This window comes from Anoplolepis gracilipes, chromosome 12, assembly GCF_047496725.1.
Source record: "Anoplolepis gracilipes chromosome 12, ASM4749672v1, whole genome shotgun sequence".
Classification (NCBI taxonomy): domain Eukaryota; kingdom Metazoa; phylum Arthropoda; class Insecta; order Hymenoptera; family Formicidae; genus Anoplolepis; species Anoplolepis gracilipes.
The window spans coordinates 8,952,936-8,980,679 of NC_132981.1; the positions used below are offsets into that span (position 1 = coordinate 8,952,936).

General features: G+C 30.0%; 3 protein-coding genes across 8 annotated transcripts in view; 1 reads left to right on the forward strand and 2 right to left on the reverse strand.

Moving 5' to 3' along the window:
- The window catches only part of LOC140672097 (disintegrin and metalloproteinase domain-containing protein 10), a 56,743-nt gene extending 55,504 nt beyond the window's left edge, over positions 1-1,239 (reverse strand). Inside the window, exon 1 of the mRNA XM_072903942.1 lies at positions 823-1,239. The gene's annotated coding sequence lies outside the window, so the exon portion shown is untranslated. The remainder of the gene's footprint in view (positions 1-822) is intronic.
- Positions 1,240-4,374: 3,135 nt separating this feature from the next.
- On the forward strand, positions 4,375-5,565 carry LOC140671924 (calmodulin-like protein 4). Its single transcript, XM_072903655.1, has 5 exons — positions 4,375-4,531; positions 4,707-4,737; positions 4,821-4,952; positions 5,019-5,201; positions 5,266-5,565. Exons 1-5 carry the CDS (start codon positions 4,529-4,531, stop codon positions 5,364-5,366), a joined length of 450 nt encoding a protein of 149 aa, XP_072759756.1. The 5' UTR covers positions 4,375-4,528; the 3' UTR covers positions 5,367-5,565.
- Positions 5,566-6,266: 701 nt separating this feature from the next.
- Positions 6,267-27,686, reverse strand: LOC140671917 (neuronal acetylcholine receptor subunit alpha-7). Of its 6 annotated transcripts, none has more exons than XM_072903641.1 (9): positions 27,368-27,684; positions 22,417-22,553; positions 14,576-14,730; positions 13,892-14,075; positions 11,814-12,030; positions 9,374-9,508; positions 8,206-8,384; positions 7,558-7,690; positions 6,267-6,844 (listed from the first exon to the last, which is right to left on the reverse strand). In XM_072903641.1, the coding sequence occupies exons 1-9, from the start codon at positions 27,429-27,431 to the stop codon at positions 6,597-6,599; spliced, it is 1,452 nt and encodes a 483-aa protein (XP_072759742.1). In that variant the 5' UTR covers positions 27,432-27,684; the 3' UTR covers positions 6,267-6,596. The 6 variants fall into 6 exon arrangements, with proteins under 6 accessions (XP_072759742.1, XP_072759741.1, XP_072759743.1 ...); XM_072903640.1 differs by having other exon boundaries at positions 6,268-6,844; positions 7,558-7,693; positions 27,368-27,683; XM_072903645.1 differs by having other exon boundaries at positions 6,729-6,844; positions 8,192-8,384; positions 27,368-27,686.
- Positions 27,687-27,744: the final 58 nt, after the last annotated feature.

The window sequence follows — 27,744 nt, forward strand, 5'->3', positions numbered from 1 at the left end:
GCTTAAATTTAAGAATTAAAAAATTGTAAAAAGTATGAATTCTTATTTTATACGTAAAGCTGTATAATGATAGGAAATGCAATTTAACAGTAATAACATACAAAATATCCTTGCATTGTAAGCTTCCTTGGTTATAAAAATAAATAAATAACAAACTTTATAATTATCACGGCGAACAATTACGAACGCGCGTCAATATAGTGGAAACAAAAGCTTTTATTTTAGCATATTATATTTATGTATATTAAAATTTATCTCGATCGAACTGATCGAGTTCAATCAAATATGCGGCAAGCTTCACGAATCCACGAGAAATCTATCTGGCAAGGTAAAATGTGTTCCTATCATTCTGATCTCGAAACATATCGCAGAGAGCTCTCTACAATTGTAGAGGTATTCAAATGTGACGAAACGTAGGGAACTCGCACGCAAGATGCGTACACACACAGGGTTTCCTCTCATTAGCACATCCTCTCAACAACGGATACAACAAAACACGCAAGAATAAAAACAATAATTATTTCGATATATCAAGATGCAAAATAAATATGAATTTCATTACTATATATATTTTCTCATCAACTACAATACTCGTAAAATCTAAATGGAAAGTAATATCGAAATATGAACGCGTGTGTAAAATTAAATATTGCGGCAAATGGCGTCCTCCGTATAAATTTAAACGGATAAATTCGAGATTTGTCAAGACGATTTGAAAGGACATGCTTACCCGGTCGCCCTGTATATACGCACGCTTGTAGTACGCTTGTAGTACACACAGTTGCGCCTGCTCTGTTGTATACATATATGTCTGACACTTACCAGAGGCGCAGCTCCTCGTAGCTCCGAAAATCCTGCCGCTAGGCCACGGACGTTCTCTCTATCGCGATCCTGCTGGCCGATGACGCGCGCCACGCGAGGATGAAAGCCCCGTGTGTCATCGGCGTTCACCGTCGCATAGCGACGCCGCCCGCGTACTCCGCTGTGCGGGACACATCAGGCATCCGGGATACGGTGCGCACACACAGGCACACAAACACACCATACACACATACGCGCGGGAGATGAGAAACGGTCGGTCCTCTGGCCTACGTAGACGCTCGCGGTTAGAGACGCACCGCGTTACGCGAAACGAAATATCACGGCGCGGCGTGCGCGAGAGCACGAACACGTACGCACGGATCACCGACACCGACGTGAACGCGGTCCGCATCGGACTGACGAGCGCGAGACTCGCGCGTACGAAGACTCCCGAGGACAACGACTTCCCCCACCACTTGCGCGCGCGTTCGACCCAGCTGTATACTTCCCCCTCTCTCTCTCTCTCTCTCTCTCTCTCTCCGATCTACGCAACGCCGCGAGATCTTTCTCTTCGCCCTGCTGCTCCGTCTGCTACTCCGCGCTCTATCTCTCTCTCTCTCTCTCTCTCTCTCTCTCTTCTCTCTCTCTCTCTCTCTCTCTCTCTCCTCCTCCTCCTCCTCCTCCTCCTCTCTCCGACTCTCTCTTATTAATACACATGTTAACATATTTATTATTGTAAATCACGGTTAGTAAGGATACTCTGATTTGAAAATTTCGCGATCGCGTAAAATGTAATTATTTATATCATACAAGAAGACACGCTGATACATTTGTTTTATTTCATCGAAGCGCAGGGAATAAATGTTCCTTTCTCCTTCTCTCCCGTATCTTTCTGTCATCCCTCGCGCCGAATCGCTCCCCTCCACAAACGAAACGGGCTTATTCAACCCTCACATCCCCCGACCCCTCCTCGTCCCTTCCACCCGTTCTATCTCGCGGCGAACACGTCGCCCGACTCGCACCCGCGCCAGCGTTCATCCTGTCTCCTGTTCAGCATTCTCCGTGCGAGAGGAGGAAGATTGGAGCAGGGGGCACACAGGACGAGAGATTCGCGCGCGCGAAAGAGAGAGAGAGAGAGCGAGAGAGCGCGTCGTCGTCCTTTCGAACTTTCTCCATCTCGCTCGCGTCCTTTACTCTGATATTCCGATCTCCCGCTTCTCGCCGCCTTGGTTCCTCGTTCGATTTCTCTCTCTCTCTCTCTCTCTCTCTCTCTCTCTCTCTCTCTCTCTCTCTCTCTCTCTTTCTCTCTTCTTCTTCCTCCCCTTCCCTTCCGTCCATCCCATAGATCTACATCTACTCCGTACAGTTCTCGCGTCTGTCGCGCTATATATTTTCGTATCTGTCGCGTTCGGTATATTGCTTTTACCCTCGTATATTCGAAGTAACCGGCGAACCTTTCCCTATACGCGAAGGACGATCTATCAATGAAACAAAAGGAGCACGCAAAAGCGTCGACGATGGTGACAGAAGGACGGAGGATGGCGGCCTAGAATCCCTCCCTCTCCTTGGTCCTCGACGGCGCGAAACCATTACCCCGGGAATGTTGCGCGCTGGATTAGTTTGATTATCGACATGCGGCGGCGCCGAGGCCGCGAGCAATTTAATTATGGAAACGGTATGCTACAAAGGACGAGCCCGCGATATCCAATTAGTTTCCACGAGCTGCTGCGAGTTCGTATTCGCTCTTAACGACTGCTAACCCCGGCAGGAACGCTAATTGTTCGTAACTATCGAACGAGGAAGCTTCATATTAACTGCTGTTGATGATCGCATTCTCTATTTGTTTACAGAACAACTTGTAATTACGTTTTTATTTTAAGACCCTGACATATTTAACCTATAACATTAGTCATAAGATAAGAGAGCCAATTGCAGACACATTCAACAATTAGAAGTAACTGAATTAATATTAATGCCAAGCAAGTTTAAATTAAAATAAAATTAATGTAATAGTACGAAATAAAATGAAAATAAGACTCGAATGTAAGAAGTAATCTCATCTCTTGTTATTAGAGCCAATTTCACGTTCGGACTTTATTTGCACAAATATTTGAGATATAATTAACAAGATATATGTCAGAAAATCTTGACGGATCGAGTCGAATATCTTCCTGTGACTTTGAGAGAAATGTGAGAATCTTACGTAACATAATCTCGATATATTTTTCCTCGCGGAACCAAATTACACCATTAATTCGCAATCGAGTGTCGCGCGAGCAAAGTCGATATTCCTCGTCTCTCTCGTGTTTCCTCTTGACGTCACGAAGTAACGCTAAACGAGAAATGTCGAGTCATTCCCGGAGATGCAAAAAAAAAAATTGATTCGTCTCTAGGGTGGATTCGGGATGGAAAAGGGAGAGTGATCGCGTCGGCTTCATATAAAAGACGTGAGACGTGAGATTGATGGTGAAGCCTTTTTAACGAGAAACCAAGGCGAAACGTTAATCAATAGCACGCGTGGCACAAACCGACACATTCAAAATAAATCCTAATCCGTCGCCCGGAAGGGACGTTTACCGGATCATTGTTCCGTTCGGCCATTCTTTTCGGGATACTGCGGATGGCTTTTTTCACCGTCCGATCGCATTAGTCGCAATTAGCGCGAAATTTATTCCTCGAAAAGTTACCGGACGGCTAATGCCATTTGATTAATCGATCTTTTTACTCAACCATCTGAATAAATTGTTACAGAAATATTCGTTACCAAACGAAGAATCGATGAACGATGTATCTATTTTCTTGTTCAGGAATATATAAATTTTATTTATTCGATATCTAATTATTGGAAAAATAATATTATCATTCCTGTATTTAATTTGACAAGTATAATTACATTAAAAAATGGTATTAATTTATTTAATAGATTGTCTTTGGTATCATTTAATAAATTAAGAAAAATAATTTGTTTTTTTTTTTTTTGCAATTATTATTTTTAATTTTTAATTTTGTATTTATTTTTATTTTTAATCTTTTTAAATTTTTTACTAAATAAACAAAATCTTTAAACTTTAAATTAGCTTTTAAAACCTTTAAAATCGTTTACAATTCTAATACAATTCTCTAATACTCTTTCTCTCCCCCGCCTCTTCCCCCCCCCCCTCCTCTCTCTCTCTCTCTCGCTCTTTTATTCTCAATTATTCGTATGTTGTTAGATTGATTTTTCCAAAATTAAATAAAATACGATACAAAAATGTGTGCATAAACTGAACTGCATAAATATAAATAATCGTATAAATACAGCAGAGGCGTTGTATAACTTAATTCCAGAATATAAGAGAAAAAGCTTTGAGATACTACAATATATTCAAAACTTACTTTTCTGATATCTTTGCTCTCATCTTGGATAAAAGATCTTTTCCTTTTCCTCAGCAATTCTTAGAAGATCTTCAAATTTCGTCTCTTTCAAAATTATTCGACTTTACCGTTATTGAAATTATTTCTCTGATATTTGAGTGTTTTGCCAACTTTTAAAAATTATTGTATTCTAGGTCAGTGGATTGGCACGATTGATTTTTAGTACCCATCGCGGCAGATGATGTCGCTCTTTTACAAGCTACGAAGACAGAACAGGTGAAAGGTTATGTCTTGCTGTGTCAAACACCTGTTATGTCAAAATTGTGAACAATCCGATACACCTGAGAAACGATTTCAGAACTGATAATCAATCATGGTAATTTCAATACATATTTTAATTAATGACTTTATTTGGAATATAGAATGAGACTTGATCTACCTTCTCTATGTTCTATACGTGTTACTATCTTTGACACAATAGAGTTCCTTAATTTATGTATAATTCTATTTACTCTTCGTATTGATTTAATGTGATAATTATAATATTACAGGCACGTTATTTCAGAGAAGAGGATATCGATGGTACGCTGAAGATATTATTATTACGTCTATTCTTTTGTACATCCTGCATAGATCAAATAAACATTAATATTATTTTTTTATAGAGTTTCGGGAATGTTTCTATTTGTTTGCTCGAAATGGTCAGATTCGTACACTTGATGAGCTCACCATAATTATGAGATCTTTAGGATTAAGTCCGACTATTGCAGAGCTAAACAAATATATGAAGGATAAAGGTAACAGTATTTTTATAATAATTATTTTTTTCAACTCAAATATATGTTGATCTACCTCAATTCCAGGTGGAAAAATGTCTTTCGCTGATTTCTTGGAAGTCATGCATCTTCAGACTCGTGCAGAAGATCTACCGAAAGAAGTGATTAAAGCTTTTCAAGCTGCAGATATTTCTCACAGTGGTACCATCCCAGCACGGCAATTGGCACATATGTTGCTTCACTGGGGAGAACAATTGAGTAGCAAAGAAGGTAAATAAATAATAATTGATACAATTTTCTTTTTACTACCGCTTCACATACCGTCTTGTTACAGTGGAACAAATCTTTCGCGAGGCTAACGTATCTCTAAATGGACAAGTTAAATATGAAGACTTTGTGAAAATAGCCTGTGCACCTGTACCTGATTATTACTAAATATTGTTAAAAGGTTCACATTTATATCTATTATATATAATTTAATTGAGGACATGCATGAAAGAGAAGAATATTTTATATGAATAAAAAAAAAATTAATTTATTACATAATTTTATAAAAAATTGTATAACTTAAAAATGTGGTTATGGGACTTCCATGGTTATTGGATATAATGAATAAAATTTGTTTCATTATTTATTCTTTTTATGTCTTAATTCTATTTTCAACCCTGTTCAAATATATATAAATTTTTAATGGATATATCCATCATACATTCAAATAAATATCAGTTTTCGATAAGGAACATTTATTTCTAGATCTAAATATTAACATTTTATATTGATAAACATTCTATTTATATTTTTAATGTACTGACGAAATTTTATGAACGTCATGACACCATTAAATTTATATTTTGTGACAAATTTGATGTATATTTACAGTCCCTTTAGCTACTTCGAAATTATTTATTTGTTTGATAGAAAAAAAACATTAAGAGTGCAGAAATGAATTTACATAAGTTGTATTTGTGAGATATGTAAACCTTTAAAATGTCTCTTTAAAAATTTTTTTTAAAAGAAAAAAATAAATTTGTTGTTAAAGTAGTAATGATTTTAACAATTATTGTTATTCTTTAAATTAACTTCTAGTTGTCAGAAATAAATACTTTGTTTTTAAATGTACGCCTGTCCTTCTAAAAATTTTCAAATTAAAAAGGATAAAAATTAAAGAGAAAGTCTCTTGAAATAATAGAATTTTTTTTCTATTAATTCTTGTCTAGCAAAATTATCAGAAATTGAATAATTAAATTTGGTAATAATAATAATTAATTTTTACAATTATTAAATAATTATAATAATTAATTATTATAATTATTATAATTATAATTATGTCAGAGTAATTTTCTATTTTTGGAATTACATCGTAAATAATAATAGAAAAATAATAAGAAATTTTTATTTTTTGCAGGGCAAGAAATTTCTATCAAACTTTCAAAAACTATATACTTATTCATAGATTAGCACACATATCTCATCATAAAACAAATAATGAGAAACACACTCATTTATTCCTTATATCAACGAATCTACTGAACTGTAATTCTTTTTTAGTATATATGTGGAAAGAATAAAATAATTCTTTGAGTCCAACATTTTTCCAGCAGACAAAGTTTTGATTACTAAGCGTTTAGTTAATTAATCAAATCGATAATCCAAGGATTACCCGGATTAATCTTTAGATATATCCTCGGTCGGAGGCGAGCCGCATAAAATCACCGCCGTACTAACGATCGTCGTGAGAAAGAAAACGCACAACAGCGCACGATCACTGACCAGAGCGACTTGTTTCCAATCTAACTCTGTCCTTTCTCGACGATCCTGCTCTACCAGACGCCGCTCGTTCCTCTCAATGGTCGCGTGCACTCTTCCCAGGACTCGGGACCACTGCGCCTCAAGGCCACCTTCCTTTCCAAGATCTGTGCGATCGTTTGACACGATTCGTAAAAAACATTGATCGCGTGGCATGAATCAGCTGATTAATGAAACTAGACTAAATCAAAGACTATATAAGACGATAATTAATCAGATATTATGTTTCACGAGATGAATATATATTAAAATTATAATATGTTCGTAACAAGCAGATACAACAAAAATAAATTGGAGCGATTGAAAATATATTAGGCACATGAATACATATGAAAATTAAACATTTCCTTTTATATAATCGAATATCAAAAATTAGATAATATAGAAAATATATATATAAATTAAATAATTAGAGAATATACTCAAATAAAATTATAATAATTATAAAAATTTAATAAAATTATAATAATTATAATAATTTATAAAAATATATTATCTTTTACAAAATATTTTGCATATTATAATAAATTTATTTAAAAATTGTATAACATTACAATTTTAAAGAATAGGATATACTTTTTATGAAAGAATGAAAGAAAATATTTATAATAGAAAACATACTTGAAGATAAATAATAAAAATACCTACATATTGGAAAACGATAATATAATATAATATTATATTTTATAAGTAATAAATATATATGCGAGAGTTGAAGAAACCAAGTAACACGTGTTTTTGTCATTAAACCAATTATGACAAGAGAATAAGAATATATTGCAACTATTAATAAATCATTTATTATATAAAATAGACTCACCTAGACTGGGACTGCTGCTATTACTATCATCCCTCCTCGATACATACTTGGGAGATACGTGCTGGTCCGGCAGTTCGGATTTGCAGTGCAGCGGACAATTGTTCTTTCTTCTCGGGAATTGTTCCGCCGGTTCCTGCTGATATAACAAATCTCTGTGATCTCAGATTGATGATCGCGCCGTAACTTTTCTATAGAACGTAGCAATAGCGGGGACACGTTTATAGAAACTATATCAACATGAAAAACTTTCTCTCTGCGAAGTGTAACACGTTTTTTCAGATATTTTCTTTAATTTTTTATAAAATTTTATACTACTTTTTTATACTCATAGTTCTCTTTTACTCTAATTTATCTGTTTTTATGTAACGTTACGTTAAAAAATATTTTTTTTTACTTTTTTGTAATTTATGTATGTTGAAAACAATCTCTGTTTTTTTTATTCTCAGGTCGGCTCTGCTTAAGCTATTATTCGCCGGGAGCTGCGCCATTCTCAGAATTATCATTTGACCGATCGCTGAGAAGCGCGCAGCGGAATATTGACTCAATTTTATTATATTCAAATGATTGAGAAACGCCAGATAGCAATTTACAAAATGCCCCGCGTGTTACAAAGAACAATATCCATGTGCATTACGTTATCCGTTTTACCGATCTATTCTCCTCTTGGAAATTCAGAAATACTATCCTGGCTAATTTGTTTAAGACCAACGATCTCACGATACTCGGTACTCGTATACCCCGCACACCACGGTGATGCAAATTCAATGTCACGACCGCCAGACCGGATGCAAACGACACCAAGCAAATACTGACACCGTAATAAAGACCTGAAAACATATATTCAAAGGGGAAGAACACATATTAATAAAATAAGTATTAATTTATTTCTTTTAGATAAGTCTTAAAAAAGACATATAAATAATAATTTAAGAAAAAATATATATTCAAAATATACAATATTAATTTTTAAAATAATATTACCACTTTACATTATGCCCACTTATGTTTATTTATGTGTAAAGGTATTTACATAAATAATAATAATAATAATAATAACGTAAGAATGCAAGCGTATAAATGATAAAAAGTAAATGGAACAAAATGGAAAACGATATTGATTTTTATTATTTGATACAAAAATATATTCTCTGAATCTAAATATCATTTATACATTTTTTAATAATTTTTCAAAAATATTGTCCATTATGTTCTTTTAATAAATTCCAACAATAATGTAATGTACCTGAGCATTAAACAAAAATCTCTCTTTATTTAGTTAATAGAATATTGAATTGCTTTTATTCGGTTTTATCATTTTATTTTGAACACGTATTCCTTTTCCTTTGAAGGCTACAAGAAAGCCAGCAGAAATAAGATCGTCGGTCTTGTACACGGTTAACCGCGTCTCAAGAAAATCCCAAGTGCATTTTTCCGTGAGTTTTTTTTAATGAGTAACAAGTAACGAGCAGCTATGACAAACGTAACTCACAATCACATTCTGTGTTACATAAAATTAACGAAAAAAATTGGACGACATTTTTATATTTCGAAATTTTTAAAAATATTGTACATATATATGTTTCTCAAAAAAATATAAAATTTAAAATAATTTAACTAAACAAAATAACGATAAATAATTAAAGATTAAACAGAATAATATATACAAAATAAAATTGTGGTAGATCGTAAAAGAGACAGAAAAAAAAGATAGAGAGAGTACTCTAAAAATATCTTTTAAATATAAAAATATATATCTTATTAAAATATATTATTCGAATTAAAAATTACATACGGAAATAGCTGACCAAGTACTTACTTATTAATGGCGTCTTTTCCGTAGGCGGCAAAGTTTCACGAATGGTCATCAAGAAAACTGTCATAGAGAGAAGGGCCGAAATACCGAGGGTGACTTTCTCTCCCGACTCGGAGGGCACGTAGAACACCAACAGGGCTGGAAAGCAAACAAAGGAAGCGTTCGCAAAAGTTTTACTCCTGTCGCGGAATATTGAATCTGAGGTATTCCACGAGATTTCGATTCGAAGTCTCGTGATAAATTTGAGTGTAGTAGTAATCAAGTGGAATGACATTAAAGCGGCAAAAAAAAGACGAGAAAAGAAGAATGAAGACAATCTCAAATCGTCTTTTCTTCAAGACTTCGGTAAATTTAAATTTTCTCAAGTTTTCTATTCTTTTTACATTAATGTATGTGCATAGACATATATATTAATTTTTTTATTAATTTATATTATTAATGCTATGCTTTTATATTTCTTTCTTACAATGCCTCGATAAAGAATTTTCCGCAATTTCTATTTAAATTTTAATTTTCCGAAAAATATTCATATAAAGGAAACACATTAAATTATATCTTTTTCTTATTGTTATTGTTATGTAAAGAAATTTACACACGGAAATACGCAACAATTTTTCGATAATAAAATTCACAATTGTCATTTTAAACTGTCCTCGACAATAACTATCAATTTTATCATCGGAAAACCATTGTGTTGTCCCATTTATCTGACAATCTCGATTGCTCCACTCGGTCTTATATTCTGTTGTTTTAATATTTATGTTTTCATTTTCTGTATATCTTGTCTTTTTTTATTTATGTCTCTTGCCTTTTTTGCTTATATTTATTTAATTTTTATATTAATTTATCTTTTCATTATTTTTTATAAAGAAGTATTTCAGTTGATCAGTAATTGCTCTACAAACTTCATTCTGATATCCGACGATTTCTTGGCAAATCTGTTTCATTATCGGTAAATGGCAGCAGCAATGTAATGAAATGCTTCGGTTCATGCCGTCCTTTCCTTAAAAGCAGCAGCTTAATTCGTTTTCTCTCGTACAAATACTAATGCGATTAAATTCAGTGCTTGATATTATTTTTCGAGCTATCATTAACGAACGAACTAATATTCTTCGTCAATCGTTACTTTTACGCCTGGTTTCTACAGCATCAAGTACTTTACCAATCACGCGCAATTATTACATTAAAATTATGCATTTATAAATTAAAAATTTTTTTATTAATATAAAATATTTGTAAATCATATTTGTAATAATTACAAAAATGTACTTAATTTAATCGAACATACCAAAGCCAATATGAGAGCCATCAAGCGTAAATATTCATTAATACTTAAAGTACATTTCTTGTAATATTATTGATTTTATAAAAACATAAATTATATATGACGACTCATTTGTTCGAGATCACTAGAAAGACAGTTAGATGCGCGTTTGGCAACATAAATAATATAATATGTATTTGTAGATGCATAATATATGTAATTTTTATTAAAATTTTCCTAAGAAAAAACGAATCAATATTTGCACTTTCTTTATTTTATCTTCAAAAATATTTAATATCAAACTTTGCGACGGATGGTTAGCTCTTTTGATATCTTCACAAAAAGTACATTCTTCAAATTCGCCCAGGAATCTCTTTCCATAATATTATTCACAATATTCTTATATAAGAACTAGTGACTTTGTTAAAATTTCGAAGCTTTCAAATATAAAATATAAAAACAATAATCATGCACACTTTGCTTTCTTATCATCTGATAGATCTTAACATATAATTTGATCGTAATTTGCATAATAATTTATAAAAACGCTATTCTTCCTAAGATTATGAAAACTTTTATGCAAATTTATTAGATCTGCGCTTATGTGTTTTCGTAGAGGTAATCTTAATTTTCTTATGCAAGCAAGTTGTGCGGAAAGTACGGAACGATCGCATGGAAAAATCTTTATCTAATCTCGTATATGACTTTTTATACGCAGGCTGCTTCGTCTTGAGCTTGGGCTTATTTATGAAATTTACTTCGTAACTAACGATAAGAACTGTTATTTTTCTTTTTAACAAATTACCCAAGCGTCTACTTGGCGTCGCGTTACCGTGTCATCGTTAATTCGCAATCTGAGTAAATCCATTTAAAAAATTAATTTAAACTTATTTTTAAAATATTTTTTACCTATCTTTTTCTTAAATATTTTAAAAATCAATTTGTTTAATTTATTTACCCTCCGTTGATAATCTTTACATTTCATAAACAAATATATATACTTTTAATGATTTTCTTTGTATTTTATGAGCTCAAACTACAGCGAGAAAATTTGTAGTGCAAATAGATATCAAAATGATGATTATTATTTTAATATAAACGGAAATTAAAATCTACTATATCTCGCTGAAGGGATTTCGTATCGTTTTAGTCACGTATACACATCTATGCTTCACTTACCGACACCATTGATTAGTATGCAGGGCAGGATCAGGTTGAAGACGTAGAACATCGGACGTCGTCGTAAGCGAATCTCGTAAGTGATGTCGGGATACGGTTCTTGGCAGCAGGAATAGTACTCGACGTTTCTGCGAGCGGTGAAATCCAGAAGATGGAACTCGCCGTTTGCTTGATAATTACTTATGTCCCCCTGCTCGCTCTGTCTCTTCAGTTCAAGCTGAACTCCGCAAAATTTCTTTGATATAAGTTACGCTCGATCGATGGTGCAAATCCGCTGTTGTTTTGTCCATAAAAGCTCCGCGAATTTTCGAGTAATAAAAAGTCCGACCGAGCGCGGTTTATCGAACATTGCGCTGTTCGTTAAACACGAAGACCGGTTTATCGAGTAAAAGTTAAACTGGCAGTTGACAGGCGGAATATCTTTCTACTGCAATTGAGATCTTTTTATCGAGAGCTGTTTATACATTTTATTAATAATAATGACATAAATTGAGATATACATGGATATACATTTTATTTTATTGTGCGATTGTATTAGTATATGAATTCTATTAGTATGTGAAAGAGACTGAAAAATAAATTGAATTTTAATTTAAATTCAAATAGAATATAAGTTTTTTATATAAATACCTTGCATTCATTCTCTCTTGATTGAGTTTTAATACAATTATCTCTATTTATTTTTCTATTTTTATAATTTTCTTTTTATTGTATGATTTCTTTCATAGCAAAAATTATTATTTGGAATAAGAACTTGTTTGAATTTATTATTAAGAACCTGTTTCTCTACGTATATATATTGGTTTTATTTAGAAAATTAATAATAAAAAAATGTATTACGTGCAAGAAATGATTAATGTGCAAAAGATTTTCCTGGACAAGTATTTTAAATCGCGATGACGTTCTTGATCTTATGCGACGAGGAAAAACGGTACCGACGTTACGCAAAGTGTATTCAACGCGGAGAGATAGAAAATGGAAAAACTCTGTGAAAGATAGGCAAAGAGTTCGGCGCGGAAGCGAACGGAACGACTCTCGTATTGAATTCTTCTCGCGAGGCTGGGGATTAAGCTCTTCGATCTGCCCGAACCATTTTCACGACTTGACGGATTCGCGTTTTCGATTCCACAGCTGTGTTAAGCGTTCCCGAACTTTCAAAGCTGGAGCTTTGCTTTGCGAACAATAATTTCTTTTTTTTTTATCTACGCATTGCACGTATTGCCGTTACACGATGCGTCACAATTCTTTTTTCTACATATCCGTATGTAATACCAAAAAATATATACTATTTTAAAACATAGAAAGAGACATAGGATCATCCGCGATTATCTTTGTAACAATATTTTGATAAAATTTCTTAGATAAAATTAAACATATCTAAACAAGATTTAATTTAAATATTTGTTTAATTTATATCTAATTTTTTCATCGCCCTGATTTTTATATAGAGTTCCTATCTTACATGAACTATATTTTCGTACGCCGATGCTTCAATCTTTGAATAACCAATATGCTCTTTGATTTCTACCATGAAATATACTGTGGTTTTTTAAATGAAGGTGAATATAATACCGCGAAGAAATACGATTGGTCGAACGCTGAATTTAATTTGATTTAAAAAGAAATCTGCAAGATGAACAGTCGCGCCAACCGATAATCATCCGCAAGAAAAATTTGACGTCGCAATTTTAAATACTTTCAAAGTTCTATAATTATAAGAATCACGATGAAAGAAGTCTAATTGAAAAATATAGATTGTCATCTAACGTGACAATAGCTTATTTATTTAAAATGTATCTCAAAGCGATATCTCTAGAAAACTTAATATCGATAATGAAGACGTATTTATGCGCTAATGCAGATTTTGCAAATTTCACATTTACATCATTGAATAATCTGTCCCCCAACAGAATATTAGAACTTCATTTTTTAAAAAAGAAATTCGTTAGGCAACGCAGTGACCTATTCTATTAAAATCAGATATTCAATTATGTAAATGTAAAACTTTGACAATTTGCATTCGCGCGGATAAAAATCCAGATGTGCAACGTAAAATTTAGAATGTGTATGAAACTTACTTGATAGCCATCATACGTCCAAGAGGCCCATTTCAAAGCGCATCTTTGTTCGTCAAAGGGAAAAAATTCTACGTTTATGTCGCAACTACTGCGAAAGATACCATGGCTCAACCAAACCACTTCACCTGTGTGACTGACGATTACGTTTGTATTGATGACCGCAGAACTATATTGTGGATCCGCACTGTAATCAAACAGAAAATAGAAAACGTAATGATATATGAATTTCCTTTTCTTATTTCGATCTTAAAATTTTATGTTTTTCTTTTGAACTTTTTTTTCATAATATTTAGAAAATTATATTTTTATTTTTTTTTTGTAATTTTTTAATAATTATGTATTAAATTATTTTTTCTTATTTTTTATTTTTCTTTTCGGAAACTTTTCTTTTGATTTCTTTCTCATTCGGAATAAGCTTTTTAACTTTTTTTTCTGTCATGTAAAGTATGCTGTGCAAAGTATTCCATAAGGATTCGGGAAAAGTTTCAAAAAGAATATCAGGATTGTGACGTAGAGATCTCAAGAGAGCATATTATTGGCTTCAATTTGTAAAATTTTTGAAATCTTTTTGAGCCGCAACATGTATAAATATATATAAAATCTTTTTTGAGATATATTATTGAAATATTAATATTTTTGAAGTTCGCAAAGTGTTCACTTTATTTATGCGAGACAACTGCTTACTTGTTGTATAAAATAGTGTCAGGTCGCCAGACACGATTATAGGGAACACGAATTACTCGAATTCCAGCAAATTCCGAAGCATTCCATTTCAAATGATGGTCGGTCCAAACCTGCGTAACCCAACAATTGGTCGTGAGTATCTGGTTCTTTTCATCCTGCAATAAAATCATAATATAAATCACTTTTATAAACAAACGTAAAAAAAAACTTTCAACAATAAAAGTTAATAGTCTTTCAATTCAGAAATAAATTAATCAATAAAAAGGGCCAAACACAAGATGTAGGGGCCTAAATAAAAACAATGTTTAAAGAAAATAAATTTAAATTTGTTTAGACGTTTCGGTCTTTCTTCGAACCATTCTAAATGATAGAAAAATAATAAATAAACAGTTTAAAATGTAGAACTACTCAAATACACTTTCAAATGTAACGCCATAATGGCGAGATTAAAAAATACAAAGAAACCGAAAGGAGACCCATCACAAACACAAATATACGAGACAATGCGCACAACCGTCTCACACCGAGTCAAAGACGCAAATGAAGACCACAAGGTCAGAATATTGAAATCTTGGATGCAGAACCCTATTTAGAAAAGAGACTTATGTTGGAAATGTTGTTTATTAGGCATCAGATGAACGGTTGAATCATTAAGAAGATATGGAATTTTTACATCAGACATACATATCGATTGTGAAAAACATGCCTCAGAAGTTTCTGTCCTTTATTTAATCCATATACTTTCTCTCTCTTATGAAGGTCATGTTTTATTATTGACGCCTAATAAACGGCTTCTGACCTTATAGTCTTCACTTGTGTCTTTGACTCGGTACGAGACAGTTGTGCGCATTGTCTCGCATACTTGTGTTTGTGATGGGTCTCCTTTCGACTTCTTTGTATTTTTAAATCTCGCCATTATGGCGTTACATTTGAGTATGCACTTTTAATACATTTTAAACTATGTAGTAGCAGGCTGCTAGGTGACTCATTATATCAAATGTAATCAAGCAATTGTAAGTAACCACACTGTTTATTTATTATTTTTCTATCACTGAGCATGGTCCAAAGAAGGACCGAAACGTCTGAATAAATTTGAATTTATTTTCTTTAAACATTGTTTTTATTTACGCCCCTACATCTTGTGTTTCACTCTTAGAGCCTCTTTTTATTGATTAAAATAACTTTTATACAATTATATCTAAATGAATTTAATATAAACAATATATATATATAATATAATCGCCGATTATATGTATAAATGTACAAATTTATATATAAAACATTATATAAATATATAATTCATTTATAAACATAAATACTATATATGCAGATTATATTATTAATTAATATGTTATATTGCATGATAAAATTTTATTTATTATTTAAGTAACGCTCTTTTGTCACTCATATACCTATGTACTATGATTACATTCCGAAACGTCCTTTTTGTGGAAAATTTTCGATAGCTAATTTTCGTATATACAATAAATATGTATAAATTAATATAAATCATAAGTAAACTGACCAACTAAAACCCATGAGCAATGGTAACAGGCGCAAAGAACTTATTACTACGAAAATTCAATTTAATTAATATCGAATACGTTTTGGAGGGGTTCCTCTTCGGACCATCTGCAATACAAATTAATAAAAGTTGACAATATCAAAACAGTAATTAAATCCTGCTCAGAGTTCCAACGAACGATTACACGAAGAAAGTTTTATTTATGTGAAATATGTTTAAAATTTATAATTATTTGAATTATTTATATAAAAACTAGATTTTTATTGATTTAATTTTAAATCGAGAAATTTTTTTCAAAAATTGTATTTTTTATTAAAAATTGCAGACGAATAAAAAATACACGATGCCGACAATGTTATTTAATTACTTTAAATTATTATTGTTTAATATTAATTATTTTAATTAAAAATTCTTTCTCTCTCTGACAATTATTAATATGCTGTATAAAATTCTTTCTCTCTTTGACAATTATTATATAGTATAATAAATATAGTATATATAATAAATATAGTATAAATACTCTAAAATTTACTTGTATTAAGAAGATGTTTCTCGTTGATTAAGGTAAATAAATAAAATATAATATAAAATGTTTAAAATGTATTTCTATCGAAAATTTCGAAATTAATATTTTTTTCTCGAAATATCTGTTTGTCATTGAAAAAGCAAACTACATATATGCAGAGAGAATAACACAAATTGTAGAAGTATATAACAACAAGAGATATATGAAATAAAAATAAAAAAGAGATCATTTATAGTTAACAATATATATATATATATATATATATATATATATATATATATATATATATATATATATGTATATATATAATATAAAAATGTAGATAATCATAAAATATAAAATATATGAACTAAAATACAACATATTAATGTATTAAAATATTAAATATTACAATATGCTATGTAAGTAAAATATTAAGTATTGATAATTTTATCATTACTAAAAAAAGATTTAACAACAAATTCAATTATCGCAGATAATTTATTATAAAATATTTTATTTTAATTTGTGACGTCTCAAAGAATTATTATATCTATAAAGGAAAATCGTTGGAATTGATCTATTTGATTAATTGAAGTTCGTTTATTTCAGAGAAACGAATTGTCGACAATATGGTCGGCAAACGACTGACAATATATCTTTCTTTCTATTTATAGAAAAAACTCGACAAATCCTTAATAAAATCCGAAACAATTACACATTTCACATTAAATAGTAATCCTATTCTTGCAATTATTTTATAATAGCTCAACGCATTTATTTCCATAAAAATTAATATTTTGTAAATAAGTTCTATATATATATATATATATATATATATACAGTTAGCAAATAAAATAATAATAAATTTAAAAACCCTCTTAAATATATAATTAAGATTGAATAAAATATCTATTTAGTAAAGTTTAAATTAGCTATTTAATTTATAAAAAATTCATGTTTAAAAAATACAGTAGTATTTATTGTTAGATAATTCAATTTTATACCTTGAAAATGTTTTATTTATTATCTCATAAATAAAATGTTGGATAATTTAATTTTATACCTTACAAACGTTTTATTTATTATCTAATAAATAAAATATTTGCAAGGTATAAAATTAAATTATCTAACAATAAATACTACTGTATTTTTTAAACATGAATTTTTTATAAATTAAATACCTAATTTAAACTTTACTAAATAGATATTTTATTCAATCTTAATTATATATTTAAGAAGGTTTTTAAATTTATTATTATTAAATAGCTAATTTAAACTTTTTTATATTTATCAGTAAAATTAAAAAAAAAAAACATGTTTTAAATTGTTTCGTGAGAACGTGAATCTAACATATCGTTTTGCTCTAAAAATACTGTGAGCATTTCTTTTTTGCCATAGATGGTAACATAATTAAAGTACACGAACTGATTTCGCAGGATTTAATTGACTTCCGTAATCGTGCGAAATCCGGAACACGATAAATTCCGCGGTGAACGCATTATCTCGACGAAAATCGATGCATAAGACGATGCTGCATCTGATCGATGCAAAAGTCTAATTAGATTTCGGGTTATTATATGTGTGAAATATAAATATTCAAGGTTTCGGTCTGTGTTCTTTTTCCATGTCTGCTCACTAATTCGCTTTAATTTTCAAATTTTTAAAAGATTACTCGCGTCTGCTATCTCAAGATTTTTTTGATTCGATATTTAACAGAGTAATAAATAATAACAAATTAAAATATAAATAATATTTTTAAATCGTCCATTTTTTTTAAATAATTGTACTTTGATATAAATAATATGATAAAATAGTAAATATATGGAACAATACATATGGAACAGTTTTTTCCGCTAAAGGAAAGAGTATATCACTCTTACTAATGTTCAATATTTATCTTCATGTATCATCTTGAATCCAAGTAGACGAAAAATCAACGGAATGCGTGATCCGTAGCATATTAATATAAGGATGATACTATTGTTATGAAACTATGTATAATATTTCAATTGTAGAAGGCATGTTGAGGTATGTTGAGAATTTAAGCGGTATTTGTATTCGATTATTATTTGATGAATAATCATGATTTCACAAATCTAAAATTTCATCCATCAGTACAAGAATTTATATAGCTTCTGCGGATAATGCACATAAAGTCAAATTATGAAATTGTAATTTGAGGTTTAGTTAATTATTATTTAAATGATATAAAAAATATATAATATCTAAGTATTTATAATAATTGTTTTTATGGATTTTTTGTCATTCTCTCTCTCTCTCTCTCTCTCTCTCTCTCTCTCTCTCTCTCTCTCTCTCTCTCTCTCTCTTTCTCTCTCTAATTTTGTAAACATATGTATAATAATTGTGTATATAATTAAAAATAAGAACTTTATATTTTTAATTCAGATAATAGAGAATAATTATATTAGAGAATAAAATATTTTATAAATAAATTTTTAATATTATTATGTGATTATCTCGTGGTTTTATATTATATTAAATAATTGTAATTGAAAAGATTCAATGATTATCGCAGTCCAAAAATAAAGAGATGAGAGAGTAACAAAAAATGCAAGATTCTAAATATACCAATAAAATTATCAATTATTAGTTAAGAGCTTCTTAAGCAGAAAATTATAGAGAAATCTATAAATACTGATCTTGAATTAATAACGCTTTCTTAATCACAGATTGAGAATAACGCTCGATTACTCTCATAAGCAGTATCCCAAAAGGGTTTCGATAGATTTGAAAACTAACTAGATGTGGACTAAGAGAGAAGAGAAAATAGGGGAAGAGGAGATCTCATATGGTGTTATGTTATCATTGACGTTATTAAACGAAACGAAATGGAAAGAGATAACGTCGAATGATTGACTGTATTGCGATAGATATAACGAGTTCTCGTTAGAGAGTCCCAAGTCTCCTTGGGATGAACGGCTGGTTATACTGTGCGAAAGGTTGCTCTCGTTATACCGCCATACGCGAAACAAATGTTCGGAAACCTTCCCACCGCGTGCATTACTTATTCTCACGCCAATTTATCTCGCCTCTCTCTGATTACTACCCCGTCGCGGTCGCAGTGTTTCTATTTTCGTTCAATACATATTTTTTTCAGTTTTACTTTCTTATATTATTATTTATATTTATTTTGATAGAAACCTAAAAAAAAATTCTCGAGATAATACATATAGATTAGTACAGATAAATATATAAAAAAAATATTCCAAGCTAAAATAGTCTCTTAATTAAGAAATAAATTAATCAATAAAAGGGAGCTTTAAGAGCTAAGCGCGAGATGTAGGGGCGTAAATAAAATAATATTTAAAGAAAATAAATTCAAATTTACTCAGACGTTTCGGTCCTTCTTCAAACCATCCTCAGTGATAGAAAAATAATAAATAACAGTGTGGTTACTTATAACTGCTTGATTACATTCGATATAATGAGTCACCTAGCAGCCTCCCACTACAAGGTTTAAAATGTAGACGTGCATACTCAAATGTAACGTCATAATGGCGAGATTAAAAAATACAAAAAAACCGAAAAGAGACCCATCACAAACACAAGTATGCGAGATGCGTACACCACAGAGTCAAACGCACAAATGAAGACCATAAAGTCAGAATGTTGAAATCTTGGAGCTTTATTTGAAAAAGAGAAATGTTGTGGAAATGTTTATTAAGCGTCAAAAGAACCGTCAAGAAGATGTGGAATTTTTACATTAGGCATACATATCGATTGTGGAAAACATGCCTCAAATTTGAGAGTTTTCGTCCTTTATTTAATCCCTACTTTCCCTCTCTTATGAGAGTCGTATTTTATTATTGACGCCTGATAAACGGTTTTCTGAATGATACGAGTGAGGGTGTGAGACGGTTGTGTGCGCATTGTCTCGCATACTTGTGTTTGTAATGGGTCTCCTTTCGGCTTATCTCGCCATTACAGCGTTACATTTGAGTATGCACTTCATTTTAAACCTTGTAATGGGAGGTGATTCATTAGATTGAATGTAATCAAGCAATTGTAAGTGACGACACTGTTTATTTATTATTCTTCTATCACTGAGGATGGTCCGAAGAAGGACCGAAACGTCTGAATAAATTTGAATTTATTTTTTTTTAAACATTTAAACAGTTTTTATTTACCACCCTACATCTTGTGTTTAATTCTTAAAGCTTCCTTTTATTGATTTATTTATTTATAAAAAAATATATACATATATATTATATATTACATATACATATCGAAAGTATTTGTATTCATTTAATTTGTACTATTCTCGTTTTTGTTAACATAAAAATGATAAAATATTAAATTTAGCTATTTATATATTATACATTGAATAATTAAATATATTAGAGTTATTTAGCAAAGAATACCAATTCGAACTAAAATTGTTTAAAATATCATATTATATAATTTCTTTTATCGCAAATTTAATTTTCTATAAATTAAATTTTCTCTTTTTTATACATTAACAATTGTCTATAACAAATATATTTAATAAAATTAAATTATTCGGTATTAATATTAAAATAGATCGAGTCGATAATTTTATTATATCAATTTTCTGCTTAAATTTTTATTCTTAAATAATATAGTTTATTTCTTAAAATAGCCACGACAAATGTTATATTTCTATTGTTTAGTATTTTTTGCAGTCACGAGTAGAAATTTATTTTATTAAGGATGAAATCCGTTTACGGAAAATACTGTTCAAATGCAAACGCGATGGTAAATTCTAAAGACTCGAACGCGTATATCGGTAAAAACAAAATAATCACGTTGTCATATTTTTTACTTTGATATTCAGTTTATTTTGCATTTTTTTAAATTTTATTAAAAGAGATACTCTTTTTTTGAGTAATACATTATTGTTATCACGTTTATATATAGTATATTTTTTCATGTACTTATTTTTTATGTATTTTTCGTGCTAATAAAAAGTAACAACAGTGTTTTTGGAATTCTGTAAATGTGAATATAAAGAAATATAAAATAATACAGAAATAAAAAGTGAAAAAATATGAAAACATTTTCTTTTAAGTCTTAAGCGATTTCGCACAGTCTTATATTTAGAGAGCAATTTCGCGATCAACCAACATGTTCTATTTCTTTAATATATTTCTTATTGCCATTCTAAAGATTGCCACACTAAGGCAAAAAATGTATCGATATTTCCACTGATATTCCTATTTTACGATAGGCGTTGATATTTCATTACAAGAAAATATAACACATGTATATGTCTAGTATATTAAATAAATATTATATTTTATTTATCTAGTAAATGTTTGGAGCTTAAAAAAACCATTTTAATTAAAAATATGGATATTTATAAATATTTATCTAATTTATTATGCGTGTCTAAGATTTAAATCTAAGTGATTATAATATCTAAATGATTAATAATTTATAATATTTGTATATATAATAATGTATGTATAATATGTATATTTATATGTATATGTATATAGATATTAAACTCTTTTTTTTTTTTGCTTTTTTTAATAAAAAAAATTTTGCATTGCTCTAACCAAATTAATATCATATTAATTGCTATTATTATAATTATTTAATAACACACACATATAATTATTAAAACATTTTTGTTAAATATAAAATTATATTAAATTATATATTATCTTTTTTTATTGAATAAAATATGGATACATTAAACATTGTTCTATACAAGAATATAATACTCTAAGAGAACACTAAACGGCCCTGCAAAAGGACTTGCAGTCATATTCTCTTATGCTGCCATATATCGATCTTTAAAATTGTTTGTACTCGAATACTCACAACATCGATAATGTGATGAAGGGATAGCCCAAAGACCACGACCAAGGGCTGGGACGAATTTTTAGCTGGTCGTACGCCGGCGTCATATCCATCCAGCAGATGCTTCGTCAGTCTGTATTCGTGCTCGTCACAAACACCTAAACACATACAAATGCAATCAATTTTCTAGAGCAATTTGAACTATTTCATTTACTCTTTGAAATATATACGTACGATTAAATTTCCAAGTTTCTTCATATTGAAAAAAAATTCGAATATATTGATCGCGATTTGACCAAAGAAATATACAATATAGTTAACACAATATTTCACATTATTGTAACAGTATTATTTATTAATAAATTAATCAAATATGTGGAGGAAGAGTTTATAATTTAAACAGATTTTTCTCTCAATACGTGTATTATAGAGTTATGTATTTTTTTTAAATTGTAGTGCAATAGAGTAATAATATTTTTTTTGTATTTTAATGGTGAAAAAATTATCTCGAATTAGAAAACCAAAAAATGTAATGTGTTTAGAATATAATTTTTTTATGTTCAATTTAACATTTGATTATTCTAGTCAAGATATATTACTCATGAATATTGAAACATAACGCCCTTCAGTCTATTCGGCCAGGGCTAGGTAAGCTTTAATATCTCTCGCTTTCAAGGTTTTAATATTCGTTGTCTTCGTAAGTGAATATTATTGATAGGTTAAAAAGAAACTATTTTACAATATATTATAAACAGATAATATAATTTCAATAGTATAAATAAAGTGTGTAAATAATATAAATTTTAAGCAAATTTAAACAAGGCATGAATATATTGTAAATAATTACGATAAAGTGAACTTAATAATATATTAATAATTTTATAATTATTAATAATTTTAAGTCGATAGAAATCATCGATCGCAATCAATGAAAATTTAATATAATGCCACGTGCAAAATATCTAAGTGTAAAACATCTTATTATCATCCTAATACAAGTGATATTTGATGAAAAAGTAAAACATGATGAGAATCATTGAGAAGAATGGCGTAAGATCAAACGAGCAAGATCCTGAGAATCGGTGTCTCGCAAAAACGATCTCAGAGATTCCTTTCGCCGGATTCTTCTCTGTCTCTGATCACCGCTTTCTGATCCGTTTCGTTACGTGAACGTTCGTCCATTATAGCGATCGGCTACATGATCAGTAACGTTAGTCTATCCTCATTGAATCGACCATTGTGCTGTGAAGCGTGGTGAAACCTGTCAGAGGACGGAGCTAATCTCAACTCGGTCTCATCTTCTCTCGACGTACATGCAGGGGATGATTCTGTGAGGAAGATAAGTGATACTAGTCGCGAAATAACTGATCGCAATTAGGAAAGTGAGTTCTTATGGCCCTATCGAACTGTAAGAGCTTGTATCTTCAAACAACGGGTACTCTTCAAAGTAACTGTTGCCAAAGCAAAATTATCGACAGTTACATTGATATATAAGATGTACCATCGACGTTCATAATTATTTTTATTTTTATATCAATTATTTTTATGTTATATTGTTAATTTTTAATAACAAGTTCTTTTATCCATTTCAAATTTGATTTTTTTTAATGAAGATCTTAAAGCATCCATAGTTTTCAACTATTTAACAATTATTAATTCTTGTTTAATAATTATTAACTAATAATTTAAATCAATTGTCAAAATATAAAGCAAAGTATTTTGTAACATATATATGTGATATACATCATTTCTTATTTGCAACATTTAATACCCTCTGATTTTATTTTCTTTCTCTCTAAATTCTGAAAGCCATCAAGTAGAAAATATTTTCAATTGCACAGCTACAAAATTATTTTAAATCATATAAAATAATTTCTTTTTGATATGATGAATACACTAGATAGTTTGGAAGATAACATCTCTAATATAAAATTACATTATATGTATTAATTACAACAAAATTGGCAATAAATTTTTAAAATTTTTTACTAACTTTTCACGTACAAAAATAAATATAATTGTATAAATATATATATAATAAAAGCTAATATGTTTTTTATTTCTCTGGTAAAGTAAATTTTTCATTTTATCGCTTCAAGATTTAAACAATTTACAATAAACATAAAAATGATTAATGTAATTACAACTAAAACTTTCAAAAAATGCAATGATTAAACTATTTATATTTTTTGTATATTTTTATTAATATTTTTTATCAATACAAACTACTTTGATTAATAAAAAGTATTTAATTATTAATAAAAATATATAAAAAATATAAATAATTTAAACATTACATTTTTAAGTGTAATATTTTAGCATGTTCATCTTTTCACTATTCTTGTATACAATGTAAAACTTTTTTATAACTCCTCGAGTGAGAAGTTTCCCTAGAGAGAAGGTCCCCGAAAGATTCTCACAGATCGAGAAATGGGCCGGTGCCTGTCATCGCCGCTGAAAAGTAAATCGAAAAATCTCGCGGATTTGTAATGAGATCGCATGTCGGATGTCGATACTGTATGTGGAGCTTGAGGAATATCTCGCGGGATCCCAACTGACTGATGTCGAATTTCTTCGAGCAGAATAATTCACTATGCGAAGGCACCTGTCCCTATCTCCAGAGATTATCCAGAGAAGCAAAAATAAAAATTAAATGGTCCCAGTGAGAAATGACCATCAAATCGACAAATTAATATCGAATCGATGCAATTTACATCGATTCGACGTCAATTCGATGTCGACTCGATAGGTCCTTTCTCACTGGGGTAGGTTGCAAAACAATAATTGACAAAATTAATTCTAGCTAAATAAAAAATTCTTAAAAACAAATATGTCGAAAACTTTCATTTTTTTTTTTTTTATAAAACTTAATATTTAATTTATTGCCATAAATAATTACAAATTAATGTAATAAATATAATAAAATTCTAATAAATTAATATAATAAAATACGTTATAAAATTATAAGGCGAATACTTTTAATTTTATTTTTTTATCTTTGATTCGCAAGAAAGTTTTAACGTATCATAGAAACATTACTCTTCTTGCACAATCTGTAATATATCCTATTAATAGAATTCATAAATGACGAGGAAATAATCGCCAATACTCAGCCAAGGCCCCTCAAACTTTAGCACGTAAACCGATTTACTAAATGCATGCGCGGGCCCGATTCCACGACAGCGAATATGCAAATCCGCCAGTGTCCCGATCACGGAATTTGGTGGCATGGAGGAGGCGTCGAATAGCCCCTTGACGCGACTGATTCGCAAACGTTTACACTGCTAGCTGCGACGCAAACATGGAATAACGAGGTCCAGTTAAGACCAAGAGCCATATTGTAGAGTAAGTAAAGTTTATTACGAGGATTTCTCACGTTATCAATTTTTTAGTTAATTTAATTTTTTTACTTCTCAATCAAAACTTCAAATATTATAAAATAAATTAAATCATCTTACAAATATTATTAAATATATGTATAATTAATATATCAAATATCATTAATTTGATTATTGATTTTTTGATTGAAAAAAGACAATTAAAAAAATAATTTTTTGAACAATTATAAAACAACATAAGTGATTGATATCGCAATCTAGATTAAGAACAATTAAAAAAAAAATTTTTTTAAATAATTTCAATCGAATAACAATATTATTGTACAAAAAAAAGTTGCGATCATGAAAAGTTCTATAAACCTTTTTTATGTTATGTTACTAAATTATCCCAATAAAAGTAAACTTAAATTCTATTTAAATATACTGATATAACTGCGTTTGATTCTCGTATTATTATAAACAGAATTAGTTACCGAAATGTAATTTAAATTTTATATACTCAAAGGTATTCGTGACAAGTGTTCATTCATAATCAATTAAATTAAATTAAATTAAATATTTTTTTCCGCTAGATTTTTAAAAAATTTTGTAATAATTCAAATAATACGCGAAGATAAATACATGTACTGCAGATCGTAACATTTCTATAACAATTTTTTGAAAATTTCAAGGTCGGGAAAAATCATAAAAATCACTATTTGTCCAGATTAGTTTATCAAGGACATTTTTTTAAAAACGGCTGACAATTTAGTGACGTTTCGGCCTTTGGAATTTGATTGCGTCACTAATTTACATCTCAGACGTCTTTGATATCAGTGGTTGTGTAGTCGTGACAGGCAAAAGCTATGACGAGCTTTGACGCATGACAAAATCTAAACAGCTCCTAAACTGCTGTACTTTGGTATCGTGAAAACCTTGAAACTTTATTGACGGCCTATATTTTTCTCAGCGAGATTATAGGAAAAGAGACCAAGTAATTAAATTTCTTAAGATCTCAAAGATGACAGTTATGTATCAATAACTTAATTCTTCTTGAAACATGATAATCTATTTTTTTATTATATCTTTTACATCAATTCAATAAAACTTTTCACTGCGAAATAACGAGCTTAATTTTTAAACAAAACAATGTTAACGTAAAATTAGAAAGTAATTTTAAAACTAAATTTTTCGAATTTATTTCTCATAAATGTTATATAATTTTCTTAATATATAATTATTTTAATCATATAACACATATAAATTATTGTACAAGTTCTACAATTTTTATTCTTCGAGCATTTGAAATCAACATATATTTTGATGCTGAAATTTTTAAATTTTTTGCAGTGTATAAACATTTTTAGTAAATGTTTTGCCATTTAATTAAACTTTTTTACGTAAAAATAAACAATTGTGTAAAATTAATTAAAAAATAAGATTTATTATCGATTATTTTTATTAATCTCTAGTTTGTGAAAATTCTTTAATTTTCTTAATCTTCATAATTTAGTAATATCAATGAATCGACATTGAAATCGTTACAAATGAAAGAGAAAAAAATAAAAAAAATTTCGTTATTTATGAATGCAAATTGCTATTAGACAGTTACGCACTAATAAATTGAAATGCTCTGAGAGTGATTGAATGCTCACCATTCCCGAAGGCGATGATCAGAAGAAGACCGTATTGAAGAAACAGGGCGGGAGACGACGACATGGAATTGAAAGCCTGCTTAACCGCGTGATCGCCTACGTACGACTGATATACAGAGAGCGGCCGTTTTCAACCACCGTGCAATTTTACCCCTGTGAATCCCGCGCTACCCCTACCAAAGGCCGCGGATTTCTGAAGGAAATTCGCGCAGGCGTTCGTCGAAACAATGCGGATGTATGTACGAACGACGGACGCGAAATTTTTTCCGTACGCGCCAAATTTTCGCTTACCATTTTTTGCGATCAGAACAAATTTCATCTCTTTATTTGATGAAAGACGCGCAATAATAACACGTCGATATGTCTTTCGGAGAAAT